The following is a 19,711-nucleotide window of genomic DNA, read 5'->3' as shown; positions in this document are numbered from 1 at the left end:
GCGTTTTGTGTCATCTCGGGTATTTTTCATGTTCTGTGTTAACAAATTCCATGTTAATAATGATTGACACTTTTAGTGATTGAATTGAGATTTAAAAACAGACTTCAGCACATGCTTCTGCAACTCAATGGGCCAATGGGTCAATATGCGGAGACGGGCTCGAGCTGCCCACTTGTGGTGACAACGTTTTAGGCACGTGCGGTTGCCAAGGGCGACTGCTGACAACAGACAGCGGTTGTGACAGTTAGAAAACTGGAGCAAGAAGCCCTGATAGCAGCAGTTTATTGTCAATGCAGCAGAAGAAAGTATCACTTTGAGCATTTATTTTGTTTCTTTAGAGAGGCTGTGTTAAACAGTGCAGAACAATGTCGAGTTTTACTATGAATACCGTTTTATCTGACATGGGCTGGGATGAGCGCTTTGCTATCCCTGAACTCAACGCTGAAAACAAGGCGTTGTTGGAACAGGTGAGTCGGAGCACAGTAATATTTATTTATGATAACGCGAATAAAACCAGTTTATTTTAGTTACTTAATAACGTAATAACTGCTCTGTTCAGTGTTTTAAACTAACAAACTAGGATGTTTGACATTTAACAGTTATGTTTTGTTAGAGACCGTCAAACAATTCTCTAGCCAAGGACAAAACGGTTAGTCTAATTGGCGTTCAAATAGGTAGCTGTATCTGCTGGTTTATGCACCGAAGACACAACAATGGGTCTTATTTAACAAAACTTATTTAATCAAAAAAATTCGTTCATTTAACAAAAGCCATAAAGTTTTATTGTTATCAAACAATTATTAACAACGTAGTCTATTTATGTCAGGCATAGAGACTTACAATTAACCCTAAAATATACAGGTATAAGCTCCCAAAATGTGTAAAAAAGGCGTTACTTAATACTTACTACAAAAATAACGTTAAATGTCTCTAAAAAAAACTAAAACAACTACATAACTCTATGTTTGCTCTTTTATAATGTTTCTAATTATTTGTGGCAGTCATGTTTAAAGTTATACTGAACAGACCAGCGGGGCACAGCATCAGGGGCCTAAGGGGTCAGGTGGCTAAAACCTGACCCCTTAGGTCATTTTTTTTACTAAAATGTTGCTAAAAAAAACAAAAAGCGATCACAAGGAGCCGCTGATTGTCCAAAAACCACCCAGTATGAAACAGAGACACTAAAAATCACCACAGAGACCACGTCAAATTGCCACAAAGAGATGCTAAAGGATGGAAAATTGTCACAAAACAACAAGAAATATACACTAAAGATACTCAAAATAACACAAACAAGACGCAAAATAAAAATATATCCATGAAAATTGAACACAAAAGAGGGGCAAAATGAAAAAAAAATCTGAGACTCTTTGAGACAAATTAAGTTCGGAAAGCTGGGGGTCCTTACAGGAATACAATAAATTAGCGACAATTTCTTCTAAATCTTGCTGCACGAAGGCATACTTAAACCAAAAGAAGAGCTTACTGGTTACCTGTTCGATTTTTGGTTGATTTTTAAAATAATGGGTAAGATAAAACAGTGTTACAGGGCCGTAGACCAAACTCGAAAACTATTATATCATGTTCTACACTGCAACCACATAGTAAATATGACATTGTAAGACTCTTAACAACATGTGTGAGGTCTCAAGAAAAAAAAACGTAGAAATAAATTTTGTTTTTTAATGTGATGACTTTCTCAACAACAGATTCGTAAAAAAGAGGTGGAGGCGCTACAACTGGAAGACAAACTCGAGAGAAACAAGGCTAAGAAGCAGTTAATGAGCGAAGTCTTAAAAAGTGCTCAACAAGAGCTGGATTATACTGAGGTAGGTTCCTCAAAATATGTTCATATTTATTTGTTCTTGTCACCACAGTATTTCTCTTCTTGTTATAGTCAGTGTGTTCTATTTTTCTGCACTCAGGCTCTGTGCAGGGCGAAGGAAAGCGAAGGAGAGATGGAGAAACACTTCAACGCCCTCGCAGAAAGGGAGAGAGGTCGCCTGGCTCAGGAGACTGCTAAGATGGAGAATGACCTTCGGACTTTAGCAGAGAGGAGAAACATGCTGGAGGTCTACAACATATACTTTAAACATAAAAACAGCAGTACAACTGGGTGCAAAAATGTTGCAACTTAACTTTTCCCCCCCATATCCTCAGAACCATATCTACAAAGCCAAACAGAAGCTAGAGAATTTTAGGAGCCAGATGAACTGGAACAAGCAGACCATGGATTCCTTTTTAGAGGAATCAGCGCGCAAAGATGAGGACACTATGGCCATCATCAAGTACGCTGAGCAGGATGAGCAGAGGATCAAGGTGAGAGGGCTGTATTATTGCACATGTGCACAATCTTTCTGTTCTCAGCAAACTTAACTGCTGTTTACAACTGATCTGGAGATGACAGCTTTATGATCTCCCCTGATGAAGGCGCTCACGCTGACTTTAGAGAAGAAGATACTGAAGGCCAATGAAAAGCGCAAAGCACTCGACAAAGAATTGACTGAGACTATATCCGCACAGGTAAGAAAGCAAACCCTGTACATCCTCACTGTATATATGGCCAATTAGATTATTTTTTTTTAATTGAGTTTGTTCAGTTTCTCCCTCTCTATAAGCATGAACAATTTGCAGCTTACTTACACCACTTTACAGGATATGTTTTAGTACTGTTCACCAGTGGCGAACCGTGTCTTTCACAACTGGACCTTTTGTAGACACAACAAGGATATAGAAAAACCTGGTTAAGGGATATTCCTCCCAGAGACCCAGACAAATATCTGATTGGTTGCTTTTTTTTTCTAACACAAAACCAGTCAAATGCGTAGTGCATGGACCGAGAAAGACAAACAAAATACTGAAATATTACAGATCAATAACACAGATACGATTCTCATTTATTCATTTTATTTACATTTGATTAAATTTGATTTGTATAATTAATTCAAATTTATTTATTTTTTATCTGAGGGTTCCAGGGTATTCTCTGAATACCTTGAAGGCCCTGACGGTTCACCACTGCTGTACACAATCTTTTCTACTTTTGCGATCAGAAAACCAGGGATTCAACCAGCCACTCAGATTACACTCCTCTTCCTGTATCACATTAAGGCTCATTAGGATATACGACCCTTCATCTGAGTATCTCCACCCACAGCTTCAGAGTTATACCTTTAGGGCACGGTCACATTTGCGCAAAGGCAGACAACCGTCCGTCTTGTTATTTATCTGAACGTTTACAGGAGGCGAACCTCACACAAAGCGGAAATACAAATGTACTTTCTGTCATCGAAAGCAAATCGTTTTGCTCCTTTCCTAGAAAACTTATAATATGAATAGTATACATTGTTTACGTTTTGTGGCCTATCAAAAGTACACTGACTTCAATTCTATATGGTGATCTGTATATCTCTATTGTTCGATGGAGATACTCTTGGAATAAATATTTCATCGTTGATATGCATTTTTTACTGTTTGGTTTTGCTTACTTATTTTTTGCTGTTAATATGTACTGTGATGGAAACTTCTGAAGCAATGGAGACGAAAATCAGAGAAACACAGGAGAGCTGGAACTTATACGGCAAGCACTACCTATAGGTTTATTATGAAGTTAATGGTCGGGGAATTGACAAGACATTTGCTGCAGCCACAAGTTGACACAGCGGTTGCCCGACCAATTCTGAAGCTCTCTACTGAAATACAAGGTTTTAACCAGTTCTGAATGGACAATCAACATTCCTAATCAGCGAGACCAGACAAATATGGACCCTGAATCTAACTAAAGCTGTCGCACATGGAAAAGAATGTAAGCCAGGGAACCTATACGTTCCAGATAAGAAGAGCTTCTAGATGTCCTTAAACAATAAACTATCTCATGGTAGCTTGTGCTCGGTCATAGACTGGCATCAACATAGTGCCCAAGCTGCCCCTCCTTAAGGGAACAGGAGGCAACCCCTTACAGCACCTCAAGGCCGAAAGAACTATGCCATGGGAACGCAGACAGAGGAAGGAGAAAATGATGAACTGTGTCAAAGGTTAAATACCTAAGCCAAAATTCCCTAACAACTATATGCTGATTCATGCTGTGTTGACAAAATAATTTCCCAAACTGGGATCAATAAAAGTATATCAAATGTAATCTAATAAAACAGAAGTATCAGAAGGCAAATTTTATTCTATTTCTTCTAATTTGGTGCACATCTAACCTTACAATTTTTCTCGCAAGCTAATCAGAGCAAAGCGGTCTCTTAGACAAGCGCTCGAATAGCATTCAAGCATTCAAAAGGTGGTTGAATAAAGGTATATTCGGACACACAGTATGAGAATAATAAAGTGTTTCTTGAACGTTACAGCATGTAAATGTGTTCTAGTAGGAAGTAAAAATAAGATTAGATAAGATAAGAGGTACTTTATTAATCCCAACTGGGACATTTTTGTGTTGCAGCAGCATAAAACAAAACAAGGCATTGCACATAATTAGAAATTATGAGTAGAAATAAACAATTCAAAAAATATATATAAATACAAATAGGAATAAACCAGCATTAGAGAGTTACAAATAATATATAAAGTTGACTGCAATACTATATGAACCTGAAAATGAACATAATATGTCCCCTTTAAGCCACAGAATGTCACAATGGAAATGGAAATGCACATTTCTTCTGCTTTCCGAACAGATTGCTTTGGATAAAACTACAGAAAACCTGCAGCAGGCCCACCTGGAGACGCAGCAGCTCATCCACCAGTGGGAAAGCACCATCAAGCAGATGAAGCAACGAGATGCTGAGATGCAGCAGTGTGCTCTGGTAAAATCGGGACCTTATGCTTCGGCTGTTAAATGACATGCTGAACCAATGCGTACAAACCCCTAAACAAAAGAAGTCAATGTATGGTGAAAAAGTGCGTATTCCTGTCTTGTTACTATATCCCTGCAGCAACTAGCCCAGTCCAACCACAACATCAGGGAGAGGAATGCCACCATAATAGAGAGGAAGCAATTGTTGGACACTCAGAGAAACAACAACAAGGAAACTGAGAGGAAGATAACAATGTCCAAAAGACAGGCTGTGAAGCTGCAGGCAGGATCTGAAGGAGCAGGAGAATAACTGCACCAGGCTGAAAGATGAGGTCAGTCTTTGGCCCAATGTGTCTAAAGCGGGTTGTGCTCTAAAAGAAGGTTCAAATGTCATTATTATTAAATGGATTCTCTCGGGTCTTGCAGCTGGATACTTGCAAAGGCACACTGGACAGAGCAGGCTCCGATGTGGATTCAGCAAACTCAACCATATCCGGATTGAAAAAAGACATCCAGGATAACAATGACAAGTCAGTGAACTCCTACAATACTTATCTGTTGTCAGTAACGCGCTCTCACTACCAACTCATGTCACTTTCAGCTCATACATTGCAGTGGCGGCTGGCCAATAGAGGGCGCTAGGGCGCCGCCCCACCACTCACCTCTCACCACATTTCCTTGAATAAGACATAAAAAAAATTAAATGAAAATGAAATAATAAAATTAAAATATTTCGAAATATATGTATATATTTTTTTAGATGTGCAAGATAAATATTTCATAGTTAATGATGAGTAAAGTTGTTTCGTTCGTTGACATTGTCTGATTGGTGACGTATTTCCGCCCTGGGGCGCAGGAATCTTTGCCCATAGACTCTCGTTAAAAGTTGTACATGCGCAGTAGCTCCTCTTCAATACAACAGATAGGACGATGTTGGGGCGCACCTCTCCTGCGCCCGAGCTGAATGCAGCTGGATTTGGCGGCGGGGCTGACGTCACAGCCTTCTGTCATAAAGTATGTGTATTGTCCATGTTATATATGATATATATTATTTAAATATATAGATATAGAGATATATCTAGAGATAGATAGAGAGATAGATATAGAGATAGATAGATAGATATGTATTATATATGTATATTGGCCATCAGTATAGTAATATAGCACATCTGTATATTTGTTCATACTACATCTGTTTATACTATGCCAATTATTCCCACCTCTTTATACTGCCCTTATCTTTACATAATCACTCTTAACTGCATATACTGTACATACTCTATATATCGCACTTGTTTCTCTTTGCACTTCTATCTATCTATCTATAATGTTGTTTTTGTTGTTTTCATTTATGTAAATACACTCGTTTGATACCTTAGTACATGTATGCATGCTTTTTTTTTTTTATACATTTTGGAGTTATAGCCCCCCCTGGAGAAAACTCCACCAGCCGCCACTGATACATTGGGTCTTTGAAATAAAACATTACATGAATAGAGTCTTTTTCGCTGGCTCACGTTGTAGCGCAAGCATTTCCAGTACCAAGGTGGAGTCCTGACTGCAGACGCCCAGGTCTAAATCCCACTTGTTGCCCTTTTGCTGCATGCCACCTCCCTTTTCTCCCCCTTTGTTGTCTTACTTCAATATTCCACTGTTATTTCAAATAAGGGTAAGTTAACTTTGTTTAGGAATTTACCACTTCATAAGGTTTAGTGAAACATTGTGGTTTGTGATGGGGTAACTGTAGGTGAACTTTGTTATGTAAACGAAGCGAATAAGGTAATATCAGTCAACATTGACGTCTTGTATCAGGTCTCCTGGGTGAAAGTGATGACTTTGTTTGACCCATTAATACACTCACTCTGTAGCTCATTGGGGTTTGAGTCGCCCTATGCGGACTTTCCGGCTCTTTAAGCTTTCAGTTTATCTATGTTTACTGTTTGGGATGGCTGAACACGTCAGGGCTAGGTAGTAACCCTAACCCAAAGCATTGTTCGTCTCATACAGACACTAAAGTGTACAACTGACAGTAGTTTACATTTACTCAAGTATTTTACTTAAATGAAACATTTACAGTGTGTACTTGTACATCGTTTGCTGCTTCTTTATACTTTAACTCCACTACAATTTGTTGGTAAATGTTGTTTCTCTACTACAGTTAACAGATTTAGTTACTAGTTACTTTGCAGATTTATGTTATTAATACAAAATTTAAATCAACTAATACATTATCATATATTATTAAAAGGGAAGCCACCCACCCAGTAGTAACTAAAGTAATTCGAAATAACATGTAATTGAGGTGAACACATTAATGCAAGTATAACACAATCATTTAAAATATATCCTGCTTTTAATTTTGGTACTTAAAGTATATTTTGATGCTAATGCTTTTTTACTTTAGTACAATTTTGAATGCAGTACTTTTACTTGTTAGTGTTATTACACTTGTATCATGGAGGAGTTGTGAGTAATGCAAGCTGTGTGTGTGTGTGTGTGTGTGTGTGTGTGTGTGTGTGTGTGTGTGTGTGTGTGTGTGTGTGTGTGTGTGTGTGTGTGTGTGTGTGTGTGTGTGTGTGTGTGTGTGTGTGTGTGTGTGTGTGTGTGTGTGTGTGTGTGTGTGTGTGTGTGTGTGTTGTAGACTGAAGAAGGCCAGGGCCTTTAACGTCGCTCTGGAGCAGAAGCTGAAAGTTGTGACTCAGACCGCCCTCAATGAGGAAGAGAGAGCTGCACAGATGGACCTCCTCCTCACAGATGAAGAACAAACAATCAAGGTAAGACAATCCTGAAAGAGAGCAGGAGACTTTGAACATGTTATTACTTTCCTCTCATTTATTTCACACTTATTTTTGCTGTTGGTGTTGGCATTGATTTGAATCTGCAGTGTTAATCTGAACCAGTGATGAGTAAGAGAGAAACATGACAACATAATGAGGCTACAAGAACACATTTAATAGTAAATAAACATGTTTACCATAACATCTTCTTCATTAGATTAAAAATTAAACTACACACGTACAATCTCCTAAACTTTGAAAATCTTATTATGTTCTCAAAAATACGATTGGTAGTCAAGATCATGTACAATGCCACTTCACTTTAAATTGAACAGTATATTTACAGTGGGGCAAAAAAGTATTTAGTCAGCCACCAATTGTGCAAGTTCTCCCATTTAAAAAGATGAGAGAGGCCTGTAATTTTTATCATAGGTATACCTCAACTATGAGAGACAGAATGAGAAAATAAAATCCAGGAAATCACATTGTAGGATTTTTAAAGAATTAATTGGTAAATTCCTCGGTAAAATAAGTATTTGGTCACCTACAAACAAGCAAGATTTCTGGCTCTCACAGACCTGTAACTTCTTCTTTAAGAGGCTCCTCTGTCCTCCACTCGTTACCTGTATTAATGGCACCTTTTTGAACTCGCTATCAGTATAAAAGACACCTGTCCACAACCACAAACAGTCATACTCCAAACTCCACTATGGCTTAAACCAAAGAGCTGTCAAAGGAGACCAGAGACAAAATTGTAGACCTGCATCAGGCTGGGAAAACTGAATCTGCAATAGGTAAGCAGCTTGGTGTGAAGAAATCAACTGTGGGAGCAATTATTAGAAAATGGAAGACATGCAAGACCACTGCTAATCTCCCTCGATCTGGGGCTCCACACAAGATCTCACCCCGTGGGGTCAAAATGATCACAAGAACGGTGAGCAAAAATGCCAGAACCACACGGGGGGACCTAGTGAATGACCTGCAGAGAGCTGGGACCAAAGTAACAGAGGCTACCATCAGTAACACACTACGCCGCCAGGGACTGAAATCCTGCAGTTCCAGACGTGTCCCCCTGCTTAAGCCAGTACATGTCCAGGCCCGTCTGAAGTTTGCTAGAGGGCATTTGGATGATCCAGAAGAGGATTGGGAGAATGTCATATGGTCAGATGAAACCAAAATAGAACTTTTTGGTAAAAACTCAACTCGTCGTGTTTGGAGGAGAAAGAATGCAGAGTTGCATCCAAAGAACACCATACCTACTGTGAAGCATGGGGGTGGAAACATCATGCTTTGGGGCTGTTTTTCTGCAAAGGGACCAGGACGACTGATCCGTGTAAAGGAAAGAATGAATGGGGCCATGTATCGTGAGATTTTGAGTGAAAACCTCCTTCCATCAGCAAGGGCACTGAAGATGAAGCGTGGCTGGGTCTTTCAGCATGACAATGATCCCAAACACACCGCCAGGGCAATGAAGGAGTGGCTTCGTAAGAAGCATTTCAAGGTCCTGGAGTGGCCTAGCCAGTCTCCAGATCTCAACCCCATAGAAAATCTTTGGAGGGAGTTGAAAGTCCGTGTTGCCCAGCGACAGCCCCAAAACATCACTGCTTTAGAGGAGATCTGCATGGAGGAATGGGCCAAAATACCAGCAACAGTGTGTGAAAACCTTGTGAAGACTTACAGAAAACGTTTGACCTCTGTCATTGCCAACAAAGGGTATATAACGAAGTATTGAGATGAACTTTTGTTATTGACCAAATACTTATTTTCCACAATCATTTGAAATTAATTCATTAAAAATCCTACAATGTGATTTCCTGGATTTTATTTTCTCATGTTGTCTCTCATAGTTGAGGTATACCTATGATGAAAATTACAGGCCTCTCTCATCTTTTTAAATGGGAGAACTTGCACAATTGGTGGCTGACTAAATACTTGTTTGCCCCACTGTATATTAGATTATATTAGATTAGATTAGATAGCACTTTATTCATCCCAAATGAAATTCTTTTTGCCAGGTTGCTCCAAAATGACAAAACAGAGAATACAGATACATGTATGTAAAATATGCAATACACAATAAGTCAAATATACAATATACAAAGTGTTATATACAAGTATTAAAAAAAAACTGTCAAAGTACAAGTGAAACAGTGCCCCACATAGAGAACAAGCAGTAGCCTGTCGTGGTGACAAGTCTTATTGCACATTCAGTAAAATACTAAATACTAATAATAATGGCACATCGTACTGGATTAGATTAAATTAGGTTAAATTAAATTGAAAACTGTACCTAATATTGCACATGGTGTTATATTGACAAATGTACTAGTATTTATATTTTATACATCAGTATTTTGATCTGCTTTAGTTGTTACTGTGATAGGCACTATGTGTTTTAATGTTTGTTGATTGTTTTTCTCTGAACCTGCAATGGGACTGCAGATGGAAACAAGCTTTTACCTTTAATTTGGTAGATACTGTAGCATCGTGTTCTCTTTTTGAGATTAATGTATTTTTACGCCCGGTCCTTGTTCAATAATCACCTGATAATAATCTGTACCATGTGACCAGGCCATTTTTGTGCTCAAATTGATATAGATGTGCCTTAATACTCTGTTTGTGCCTGTGCCCCTTTCCTCAGGAGTTGGATGTCCAGCTGCACGACTGCAGGGAGGAGTTTTTTTGTCGTAAAGAGCATTTGCAGGCCCTCAAGACAAAAGAGAAGAATTCTATTGCTCAGGTTTCAAGGAGTAAGTCCACCATCAACAGCCTGAAGAGCCAGCTCACAAAACTGGAGAGAGAATTGATGAGACAGCAGTGGACGACCACTGAACAGGCGAGTAGAGAGTCTTAAAAGTGCCATTATTACATCTGTAAAATAAAAATAAATAAAGGATGAAATATAAAGAGGAATGAATAAAGGTTAAGATATAAAGACACGTATAAATTAATAAAAATAAGCATTTAATTTGATCCTTTTATCAGAAAAAAACAAGGGTAACAATAAATGACATTAATTCAAATGATACATTTATATAAAAAATGCAGAAAACTTGACTTTTTAATGAGCAAAAATTAAATACATTTGTATAAAAAGGAACATATGAATCAATAAACACAGTTTTATATCCTTTTTTATTCTTTCATTTATATGTTTTATTTACCACTGCCAGCTCATATTTTCTCCTTTTACTTTTCCTGCATTTTGTAGGACAACATGATTTCCATCCTGAATACAAAACTGGCACGGCTGCAAGGCGAAGGTCATTCTGAGGAAAAAGACATGTTGGACATAAAGGTCGCTGAGCTGACCAAAACCCTCGACGAGCGGAAGAAGACAGCCGACATGCTCATCAACACGCTCAAGGAGTCTGAGGTCAGTATGATTGTCTTCTCCCCGTGTTATTAGTCCTTTTTTACACACTGAGCACGCCAAATAACTCATCTCACACATTTCCTCTTCCCTGGCAGGATGATATTCGCTATTTGAGGAAAGAGATGGAGAAGTCGGAGGCTCGAAAGAGAAATCTGACCGACAAGGTGGAGGAGCTTAATCTTCTCCATCACACCAACAAAAAGGAGCTGAAGAGATTCAGGATCATGAAACAGGTAACTGATGATCATGACATCACAGACTTAATCTGTTTCAAATGTTGTTTAAGAAGTTGAATTAAGTGTGCCTTTTTTAACTATGATTCAAGTTATCTCACTGTTCCCTCTGTTACATATAGCTGTAATAACTTATTTGTCTTTTTAATATGAATGCAAAAACGACCGCAATCACATGCAAAATATCTGTAGTAGAAAAAGAGAGTCCAAAAAGGGAGTAACAACAATTTTTCAAGGAGAATGACAACCACAAATACACACAAAACGACTACAAAGAAACACAACTATAAATATACACAAATCAACTACAAGAGACACAAATCAAATACAAAGACACAAAAAATGACTACAAAGAGAGACAAAACGATGACAAAAAGACACCAAACGAGTACAATGAGCCTGAAAACTACAAAGAGAAGCAAATAACTTAAAAAGCCTAAAAAATGTACAAAAGGACTAAAAACCTATATCAAATAATTATTAGATATTATTAATTTAAAAGAAGAACAACAGGGAGGCTCTGGCTCAGTGGTATAGTGCATTGATCTTCGGATCAGGGGGGCGCAGGTTCAATCCCCACTGCTGTCATTATGTCCATTAGACATGTAAGGGTCATTTTTAGTTTAGGTAAATATAAACAGTAAGGAAACTTTTGAAAAATGGTAAACTAGATCAGAATTGACAAGGACAAAATACATGTGGTTATATAAGAAAAGAGATATTAAATACATCTAAATCGAAGAATAGGAACATAAAGTCTAGCAGTATTGATTTCTATCTTCAACGTTTGTCTTCCTTATCTTGTGAAACCTCTCGTATTCTCATGTCCCCTCCATTAGTAGATCGATTTGATAATTTGAACAAGTCTGCCCAGCTTTCCACGGCCGATGTCAGCTGTATCTGTAGATGCCATATTAATATATAGCAGACACTATGCCATGTGTCTGAAACGGAGCACCGTCTGCCCGCAGAACAAAACAGCTACAATATCTTAACCTCACATGTTCCTAATCAGGACAACATGGTGGAGCACAACATCATGAAGTTAGAGGTGAAGCGTCTGAGGGATCTGCTGTATGACAAGACGGGCAGCGTGCTGTCTCTGGAGAAGAGGAAGCTGAAGCTGCAGAAAGCCATAAAGGACCGAGAGGAAGAGGTCAAGGTGTACAGAGAAATACTCGGCCAGCAGCTCAAGCTCATTGAGCAGGAGAGGCAGAAACTCAGGTAAAGAGCCCAGCAGAGACCCCACATCTCACTTTCTGCAGGGGTTTCAGGCTCATTGCACTTCAAAGGCCTTCAAAAGCTAGATGTAATCTCAAATGGGCTGGACCAATGCATCTCATGGTACCATTGAAATAGCAACACCTTGGAGTGTTTGCCTGTCTCTAAATGTAAGGAAGCTCTGAAAATATACATAATAAAATTGATGAAACAATCCATTTACAAAAAAAAAGATAAATGCATGATATATCTTAAGAAATACGAGACAATAATTTAGATTTTCCATCTCCTTTACCTCACAGAGAGCACCGGTCAGTTCTAAGTTATGCTGCTGTATTTAACTAGGGAGAGAATGAGCAGAAAGAGAGAGCTTTAAGCAAAGTTAGGGTTTGAATATATCTAAACATATACTAAGATAGGGAACAGCTCAATATGTACCTAACAGTAATGTCCGCTCTCATCAATTGCTACCAAAGACTCCACGAAATGCTAAACGTGTGTATAATTTAGCTGTCCATATCTCTTTTCACGTTTTGGTTGCCATTCCATTTAGTCACAACTGCTTGAACGTTACTGGTTGGGGAGACAGGACTGATGTTAGCGCAGTCAGATGGTGAAGTCATTGCGAGCAGCCTGCGCAAAGGGTTTGCAGCTGCACGGCATATGTTTCTCCAAAATAACGACCGCCAGGTAGATGTTTAGATGCCTAATCTAAACACCTGGATGTCACCTGTGGTCCAAGGGCGATACAAAAGTTTAGGTCTCTGAGGTCCTGCTACCTCACCTATGGGCAGGGAGAGCCCTTGAGGCTGAGGAGAGGCTTCATACCTCTGGCCTTTTTGGGTTGTTGAAGCTGACATCAAGCTGGATGCGTCATTCATGTCAAATTGACACATGCCATCATCAGAGTAGCTTGATGATGGAAATGGTCAGTGTAAAACAGTGTGTTGATAGCGAAGAGGGATCCCCAAAGGAGTGTCAGGGATTCGTGGCGGATGGAGGTCAACCGATGATGGTGGTGCGTCAAGTGGGGCGACTGCGGTGGCCGCTTCTGCTGCGTGATTCTGCAAAGGGTTGGCTGGTTGTTGAAACGCTGGTGGATGTTGTGGAGGGCAGGAATCAAGGTCAGGATCCAGGCGAGTCAACTGCACAGAAGGAAAAAGAGAGTCGTGGGTATCGGTGTTTGTTTAAGCTTTCCTTCATCTACCCGTCATCTACCCATCCTGCTTTTTCTGAGCTATCTGCCGGCTCTGATAATTGTTTTGCAGCTGTCTTCCTATCCCTACGGTCTGCTTCTTTCTCCCATGTCTGACATACTTTTGTCTGATTCTCAATCGTAGATAACTTTTTAGCAGAAGTTATTTTCTCTGACCTTACTTTCTTTCTTCATACTTTAATTTAACCTTCAGTTATGTCAAGTGTTTCATGCTAAACAAACCCCCCTTTGGAAAATGTAAATCTTCTATGGCATAAATTCAACAGAATCTTTGCCGTATTTTTGTAGCATATGACATTCATTTGCTCCCAGACATTCATGCGGCTTGCTAATCTTAGAACCCATCTTTAGTCCAGAAGTCACCACTTAAGATCTTCTCAGTATTTTTATGAGTCACTTATGGTTAAAATAGTGATTTTTGACTATTCAGTTTGATAAGAGCGTCTTCCTACCTAAGGTTAGTTTACGGGCACAACCTCACTAAAGCCAAATACATGCTGGAACCCAGTCCCAATACATGCTATGGTTTTAAACCACCTATCGCCGCAGGTGGACCCCAAACATGTGCGCTACTACTGGAAACCCAATATGCGCAGGAGCCCAGCCCCTATACACGTGCGGGACCCGGTCCCGATAGACGTGGGGGAATCAAACCGCACCACGGACGGTTCTCTAGCCCAATGTGCAAGCCACTTGAATGTCACAGAAACAAATAATCAGCGCTGGCACACATTTATACAACAGACAGAATGATTTAGTCTTGATTCACGACTCACCAGACAAAAAAAATGGCGTTGGTTATCTGGATGCTCGTGATGATGGTCCTCTCTGCCTCAGGCCGTCAGTACTCCCATCTCTCAATCATAAATGTAGAGGTTGGAGACTGAACTGTTTGGTAGTTCATAATCGCAGTCTCTGACGGTCCCTCTGCGCAGGACGAAATCACTCAGAGGATCCCACTTCTGACACCAAATTGTGGTGGCAATTTATGTATCTAACGTGGTTGAAGAATTAAACCATTCAGCTGTCTTTTAGGTATTTTATTTCTTGCAAGAAAGTTCAGTCAGTCATACAGAGAGCAGAGTGTCTGCAGAGTGAAAGATGAAGAATAGGGTTTGGGTTGCATATTTAAACACAGAGAGGAGAAAGGGGGGGGGGGGGGGTCAAGCTTGGTGATAATGAAAGGAGCATTCAGTAAGTTGTAGGGAGGTAGGGAGGCCGTATCAGGATGTTCTCAACAGAAGTAGGTCATACTGTTGGTGCACAGAGAGTGTAACTAACATTGCAACAAGTCTTCTTAATAACAAATGTTCCCAAGCTTAGCTAAGAAGTGAAAGCCAATAAATAGAGATAAACAGTAGAAAACAAGAATCACACAATGATATTAATAAAGTAAGTAAGTGAGTATAATATTTCCCATTACACTTGCAAAGGAGTTTATGGTCAGGCTGATATTGAGATGAGCCTTTCACTTTTCAGGGCAGAAAATGACTTTAGCCTTTAGCATGCACGTCTTCAAAACCCACTTTCGTGTATGGCTTGAATGCTTTTTTTGGTTAGAAATAGGGTATCTAGCTTTCACAGCAAGGCCTCAAAGACTGCCTTTTCCTAAAACCTTCCAACATCTATCTTCTCTGCTTTCAGTTATCTTGCAAGGTTTTCATGCCATTAAAGATCTGATTGTGATGCCAAATATGACATTCAGGTGCAATTTGAGACCATTTAAAAGAAGAGGGATTAGGGTTAGGGCTTAATAGGGTCGAGGCTTCATATTACAGAGGCATAGGATCTGTCCCACGAGCGAGATAGAGATAAAACGTTGCCCTCAGTTGTTTGTTGTGTCATATTTGCATGATTTTAGAACATTTTACCTTACTAAGATTACCTTACTAAGATGTTTTCTCTGTCAGTGCTGAACTGAATGACAAGCTGTCCAAAATCGACTTGATGAAGAAACGCTTTGAGGTTGTGACGCTTTCAATGGCAGCTCCTGAGGGGGAAAAAGAAGAAACGCAGGCTTACTATATCACAAAGGTAAGAGGTCTTTGAACACACCACCATGTTACATCTAGAGTTGTGAAGGGTTACAGATTAGTTCCACTTTGATTTACTTTTGTGTGCTTTTCCTAAGGCTGCACAAGAGAGAGAGGAGCTCAAGAGGAACGGAGACAGTCTGGATATTAGAATCCGCAAGATGGAGCTGGAAAACAGAGCTCTGGAGAACACCATCCAGCTGTTCAACAACAGCAACTCATCATTTAGCAAATCCCTCAACAAAGTCAATGAATCCAGTATGTATGACCGGCTAGCCAGAATGAAACCAAATATAACACTTTTATGATCAGCAGGAAGGGATTTATGTTTTTGTTTTCTCTGTCTGTTTGACCATTGACCACAACGTTTCTGTGTTAGGTCCAGAGCACCAGGAAAAAGTGAAACTGGAAGAGCAGTTGAGGGCGGTGGGAGAGACGCTGAAGCACAAGAAAAGACAGGTTCAAGAGCTCCAACAGGATTTACAGGTTATTTCTATTTATAGCCGCTTATATTGCCTGACTAGATACCTTTTCCTTTATCTGTGACCCATCCTATAATCCTCCAAAGGTGGCTTACAAATGTATTCTTCACAACACATTTATTTAAGTTTTCCGAATAGAACAGATATGCAATACATTTGTTCAGTATAATAGTGATAAAGCAAAGCAGCAAGTAGAAAGATAGATGGAAAAAGAACAACACCAAGGAAGGATAAATACTTCAAGCCCGAAGCAGTAACCAGACTAAAACTTAGGATAACATGAGCAAAATAAAAAAATACCAATATATTAATGATAATAATCCTGAAAAATACTCAAACATAAAGTCTAGGTATAAATTGGGGTTTGAGGCAGGTATTGGACATTGGCTCTAGGGGAGGGATTTGCTGAAGCAGATCATTTACATTCACAAAACCAATAATACACTACAGGAAAGAGAATGCACAATAGGCTTCTCTTTAACGATGTTAGAAATATTATTTACATTTCCTGCTTTCTTTGTTGTTTCTATTTTCCTCCTAAAACTGTTTTTCTTCATTCCTGTCTCTCCTCTTCAGTATCAAGTAGCTTGTTCTGTTGTCCTATTCTGTCCCTGGGAGTGAACACTGATAAACGTGTTTAGTCACTCTGTCTCTGTGAGTCATCCTGTGGAGCTGACGTGGCAGGAATCTGTCTCTGGGCCTTGCTTTTGTTTGCTCTTGTGTGATTGTCACTCTCCATTTCTAGGACATGAACAATACCTTGGAGAGTCTGCTCCAAGAAGAGAAGGCGGAGAAAGACAAGATAGAGCACAAACAGTCCCTCATCGGGAAACTGAACAAAGAAATCTGTAGTCAGCAGGAGAAGGTTTACAGAGTCACAAAGCAGGTTCGATGTCCACCTGTGACACTTTTATTCTGTAGCCAAACTTTTATTCATAATCACATTTTAATTTCACGTTGTCCTCCCCAGTGCTCCAAGCTGACCAAAGAAATCCACTCAGCCAAAAACACCAACACAGAGACCTTTGAGGAGAAGGACATTAAGCTGAGGGAGTTGAAAGAATTCTATAAGAGTATCACCAAGAAGCTGATCGACACCATGGAAGACAAGCCTGACCTCAGATCAGTGGTGGAGAAATACTTCCTGCAGGTATAAAACAACAACGCTGTTTTTATATTCAGAGGATTGGTTAAGCATTTGAAGGACTGATTTTTAGGTAGTTTAAGGGATGTAATAAAATATAATCTTAACTTGAGTGTTTTTTTCAGGCCAATCTGTCTCTTCCATCTCCGTCTTCCACTCCTTCCAGCCAGCGGAGCTCCAAGACGACCACCCCCCGCAGCTCCGCATCTTTCAGGTCAGCCTTGGTCACTCCTCAACCTCTTTCAGCCAGTCAGCTGCCACGCTCCAGAGTCTGATGAGAAAATATACCTTTGAAGTTCAAATATGTCAGCAGAAGATAAGCTCTCTGCCTCTGTATCTTTGTCTCCTCTCTGCGCTGTAGGTCTCCTGCGTCCTCAGCCAACAGCAGCCCCCGAGCGTCTGCTCTGCAATCCCCCCTGCTGAAGACTGTGGAGCTGGGCCTGGATCTGTCCTCCCGTCCTCTCTCCACCTCTAGGGGATCCAGCTCTGCCAGCAGCGGCAGCAGCAGGAAGTTATAGAAGCCGCAGTGAAGAACATTTATTATCCTGCTGCTGGGGATGAAGAGCAAGAGAATGAGGACTATAGGTTTACACTTTGTTTCAGTTATAAGACTTTGTTCATGTCACTTTGTAGTTATTATACTTATTCATGTGAATCTAAAAATACTGGATGTTCCCATAGCGTGACTTAAATAAAGACACACTATTAAAAAATGATTATTTTATCTCCACGTTTTTTTTCCCCTTTGTGAAAATGCTATAATAAATAAACCCATATTTAATATAAAAAACTCAGTTTAGCTTTGTTTGAACAATGATCACTTTGTTTTTGTGTGAATATTGTTCTATTAAATAAAATATGAATTATTATAAAAAACTGACTTCACCTCCAACTGTTTTAAAACAACAGTGATCTTTTTATCTTGATTTTTATTTTCTTTGTGGTTTTATTAAATACATCTATTAAATTTGGAAAAAACAATTAACCTCTTTCCCTTTTTGCTTTTTATTAAATGAATAAAAACAATTCTATCATCTTTAAACATTTCTAAACCCACATTTTTAATAACAAAGATTAACTACACGTAAAGCCAGAGTTTCAGCAAAACAGAAATTGCAGATATTTTGATATACGATGATTTTTGCTTTGAGGAATTAGCATTAAATACATATGTCCTTGTTGTTTTGACCTTAGTTCAGTTCAGTTCAGTTTTTGGTGGAGCCAGTTTGTTGTCTGTATTGTTGTCTGTGGCCACACCTCTCTCTCATTTCCTCGCACAGGACACACGCTCTGTGGGAACTGCTCTTCACTCTGGGATAAAGGGTAAAAGCTCCAGGATGCTGCTGCTGCTGGTTCTATTAGCTGGATGTTCGGTGCTGAGTGCTGCACAGACATGTGAGTACAAAAGATGTTATATTGATCTGAATTTGTAAAAGTTTTGACTAATTCCACATTAATGTATACAGACAAGGTACAAGACAAGAAGGTTAGTTGAAGCGGGAAGGCAGAAATTGAGCTTAAAAACACTTGTACATTTACATAATGTTTGGTCAAAGTAGTGAAATCTTATGGTGGAAAAAATTATTCAAAAATAAAAATAAATTCTCCTCAAAAAAATTAGGTATACAATTACTTGGCCAATACCTCCAATCTTATGATGAAATAACTAACACTTTGTGATACACAACGTAATTCAATATCCATATGCAAAGTCAAGGTAGTAGAAAACAAAGTAAGTTAAGGTGGAATGGCAGTAAAGCTTACATATTAAAGAATAGTTATACAATTCAATCATTTCCTGTTAAATACCCTCAATCCTATGGCCAAATAACTACTACAAACATTATGATATATAATGTTTAAAACGTATTAGAGAAATTCTAGTCACAGTGTCATTAAAACCTGAAGGTAGAAAGTATAGTTTGAAATGTTTTCATAAAATGACATCATTTTTGGTCCAATACCTCAAATATTATGGCGACATAAGTACAAACTATGATAAATAGGCTTTAAAACGCATTTGAAAAAAAAAGATTAGTTGAAGAGGGTGCGCATAAAGAATATCTTATCAAAAGTAGTTATACAATTACGTCATTTTTGGTCAAATACCTTAAATCTTACAGCAAAATAACTACAAACTTTATGATAAATGTTTTTTAAAAGTTTTTCAAAAGTTCAAATTAATGTAATGATGTTACGTATGTAAAGAACAAAATGTTAGCCCGAGAGGGCAGAGAGCATATCTTATAAAAATATGTAAAAAATAGTTGTACAATTACATCATTTTTGCTCAAAGACATCAAATCTAATGTGCAATGACTACACATTTAATTATAAATAAGTTTCAGAATGTATTGGCACATTTTAAAATCTCAAGCTAATGCATTTTTAATATGTAACGTCAAGGTACAAAAAACAAAGTACGAGGGAA

The 19,711-nt window shown here is 38.9% G+C and overlaps 1 protein-coding gene across 1 annotated transcript; it reads left to right on the top strand.

The window, feature by feature from the left end:
* The first annotated feature begins 242 nt into the window (after positions 1 to 242).
* On the top strand, positions 243 to 17,996 carry ccdc39 (coiled-coil domain 39 molecular ruler complex subunit). Its single transcript, XM_063885170.1, is given in 21 exon segments — positions 243 to 467; positions 1,710 to 1,829; positions 1,926 to 2,072; positions 2,161 to 2,319; positions 2,431 to 2,523; positions 4,680 to 4,808; positions 4,938 to 5,078; positions 5,080 to 5,130; positions 5,225 to 5,328; positions 7,440 to 7,572; positions 10,217 to 10,411; positions 10,787 to 10,951; positions 11,047 to 11,184; positions 12,200 to 12,408; positions 15,532 to 15,655; positions 15,753 to 15,912; positions 16,034 to 16,140; positions 16,882 to 17,022; positions 17,107 to 17,286; positions 17,406 to 17,494; positions 17,642 to 17,996. Coding segments are annotated over 21 exon segments (2,844 nt in total). The 5' UTR covers positions 243 to 365; the 3' UTR covers positions 17,799 to 17,996.
* The last annotated feature ends 1,715 nt before the right edge of the window (positions 17,997 to 19,711 follow it).

The sequence above is a fragment of the Eleginops maclovinus genome, chromosome 6 (assembly GCF_036324505.1).
Source record: "Eleginops maclovinus isolate JMC-PN-2008 ecotype Puerto Natales chromosome 6, JC_Emac_rtc_rv5, whole genome shotgun sequence".
Taxonomy (NCBI): Eukaryota; Metazoa; Chordata; class Actinopteri; order Perciformes; family Eleginopidae; genus Eleginops; species Eleginops maclovinus.
This window is presented reverse-complemented; position numbering and strand designations above follow the sequence as displayed.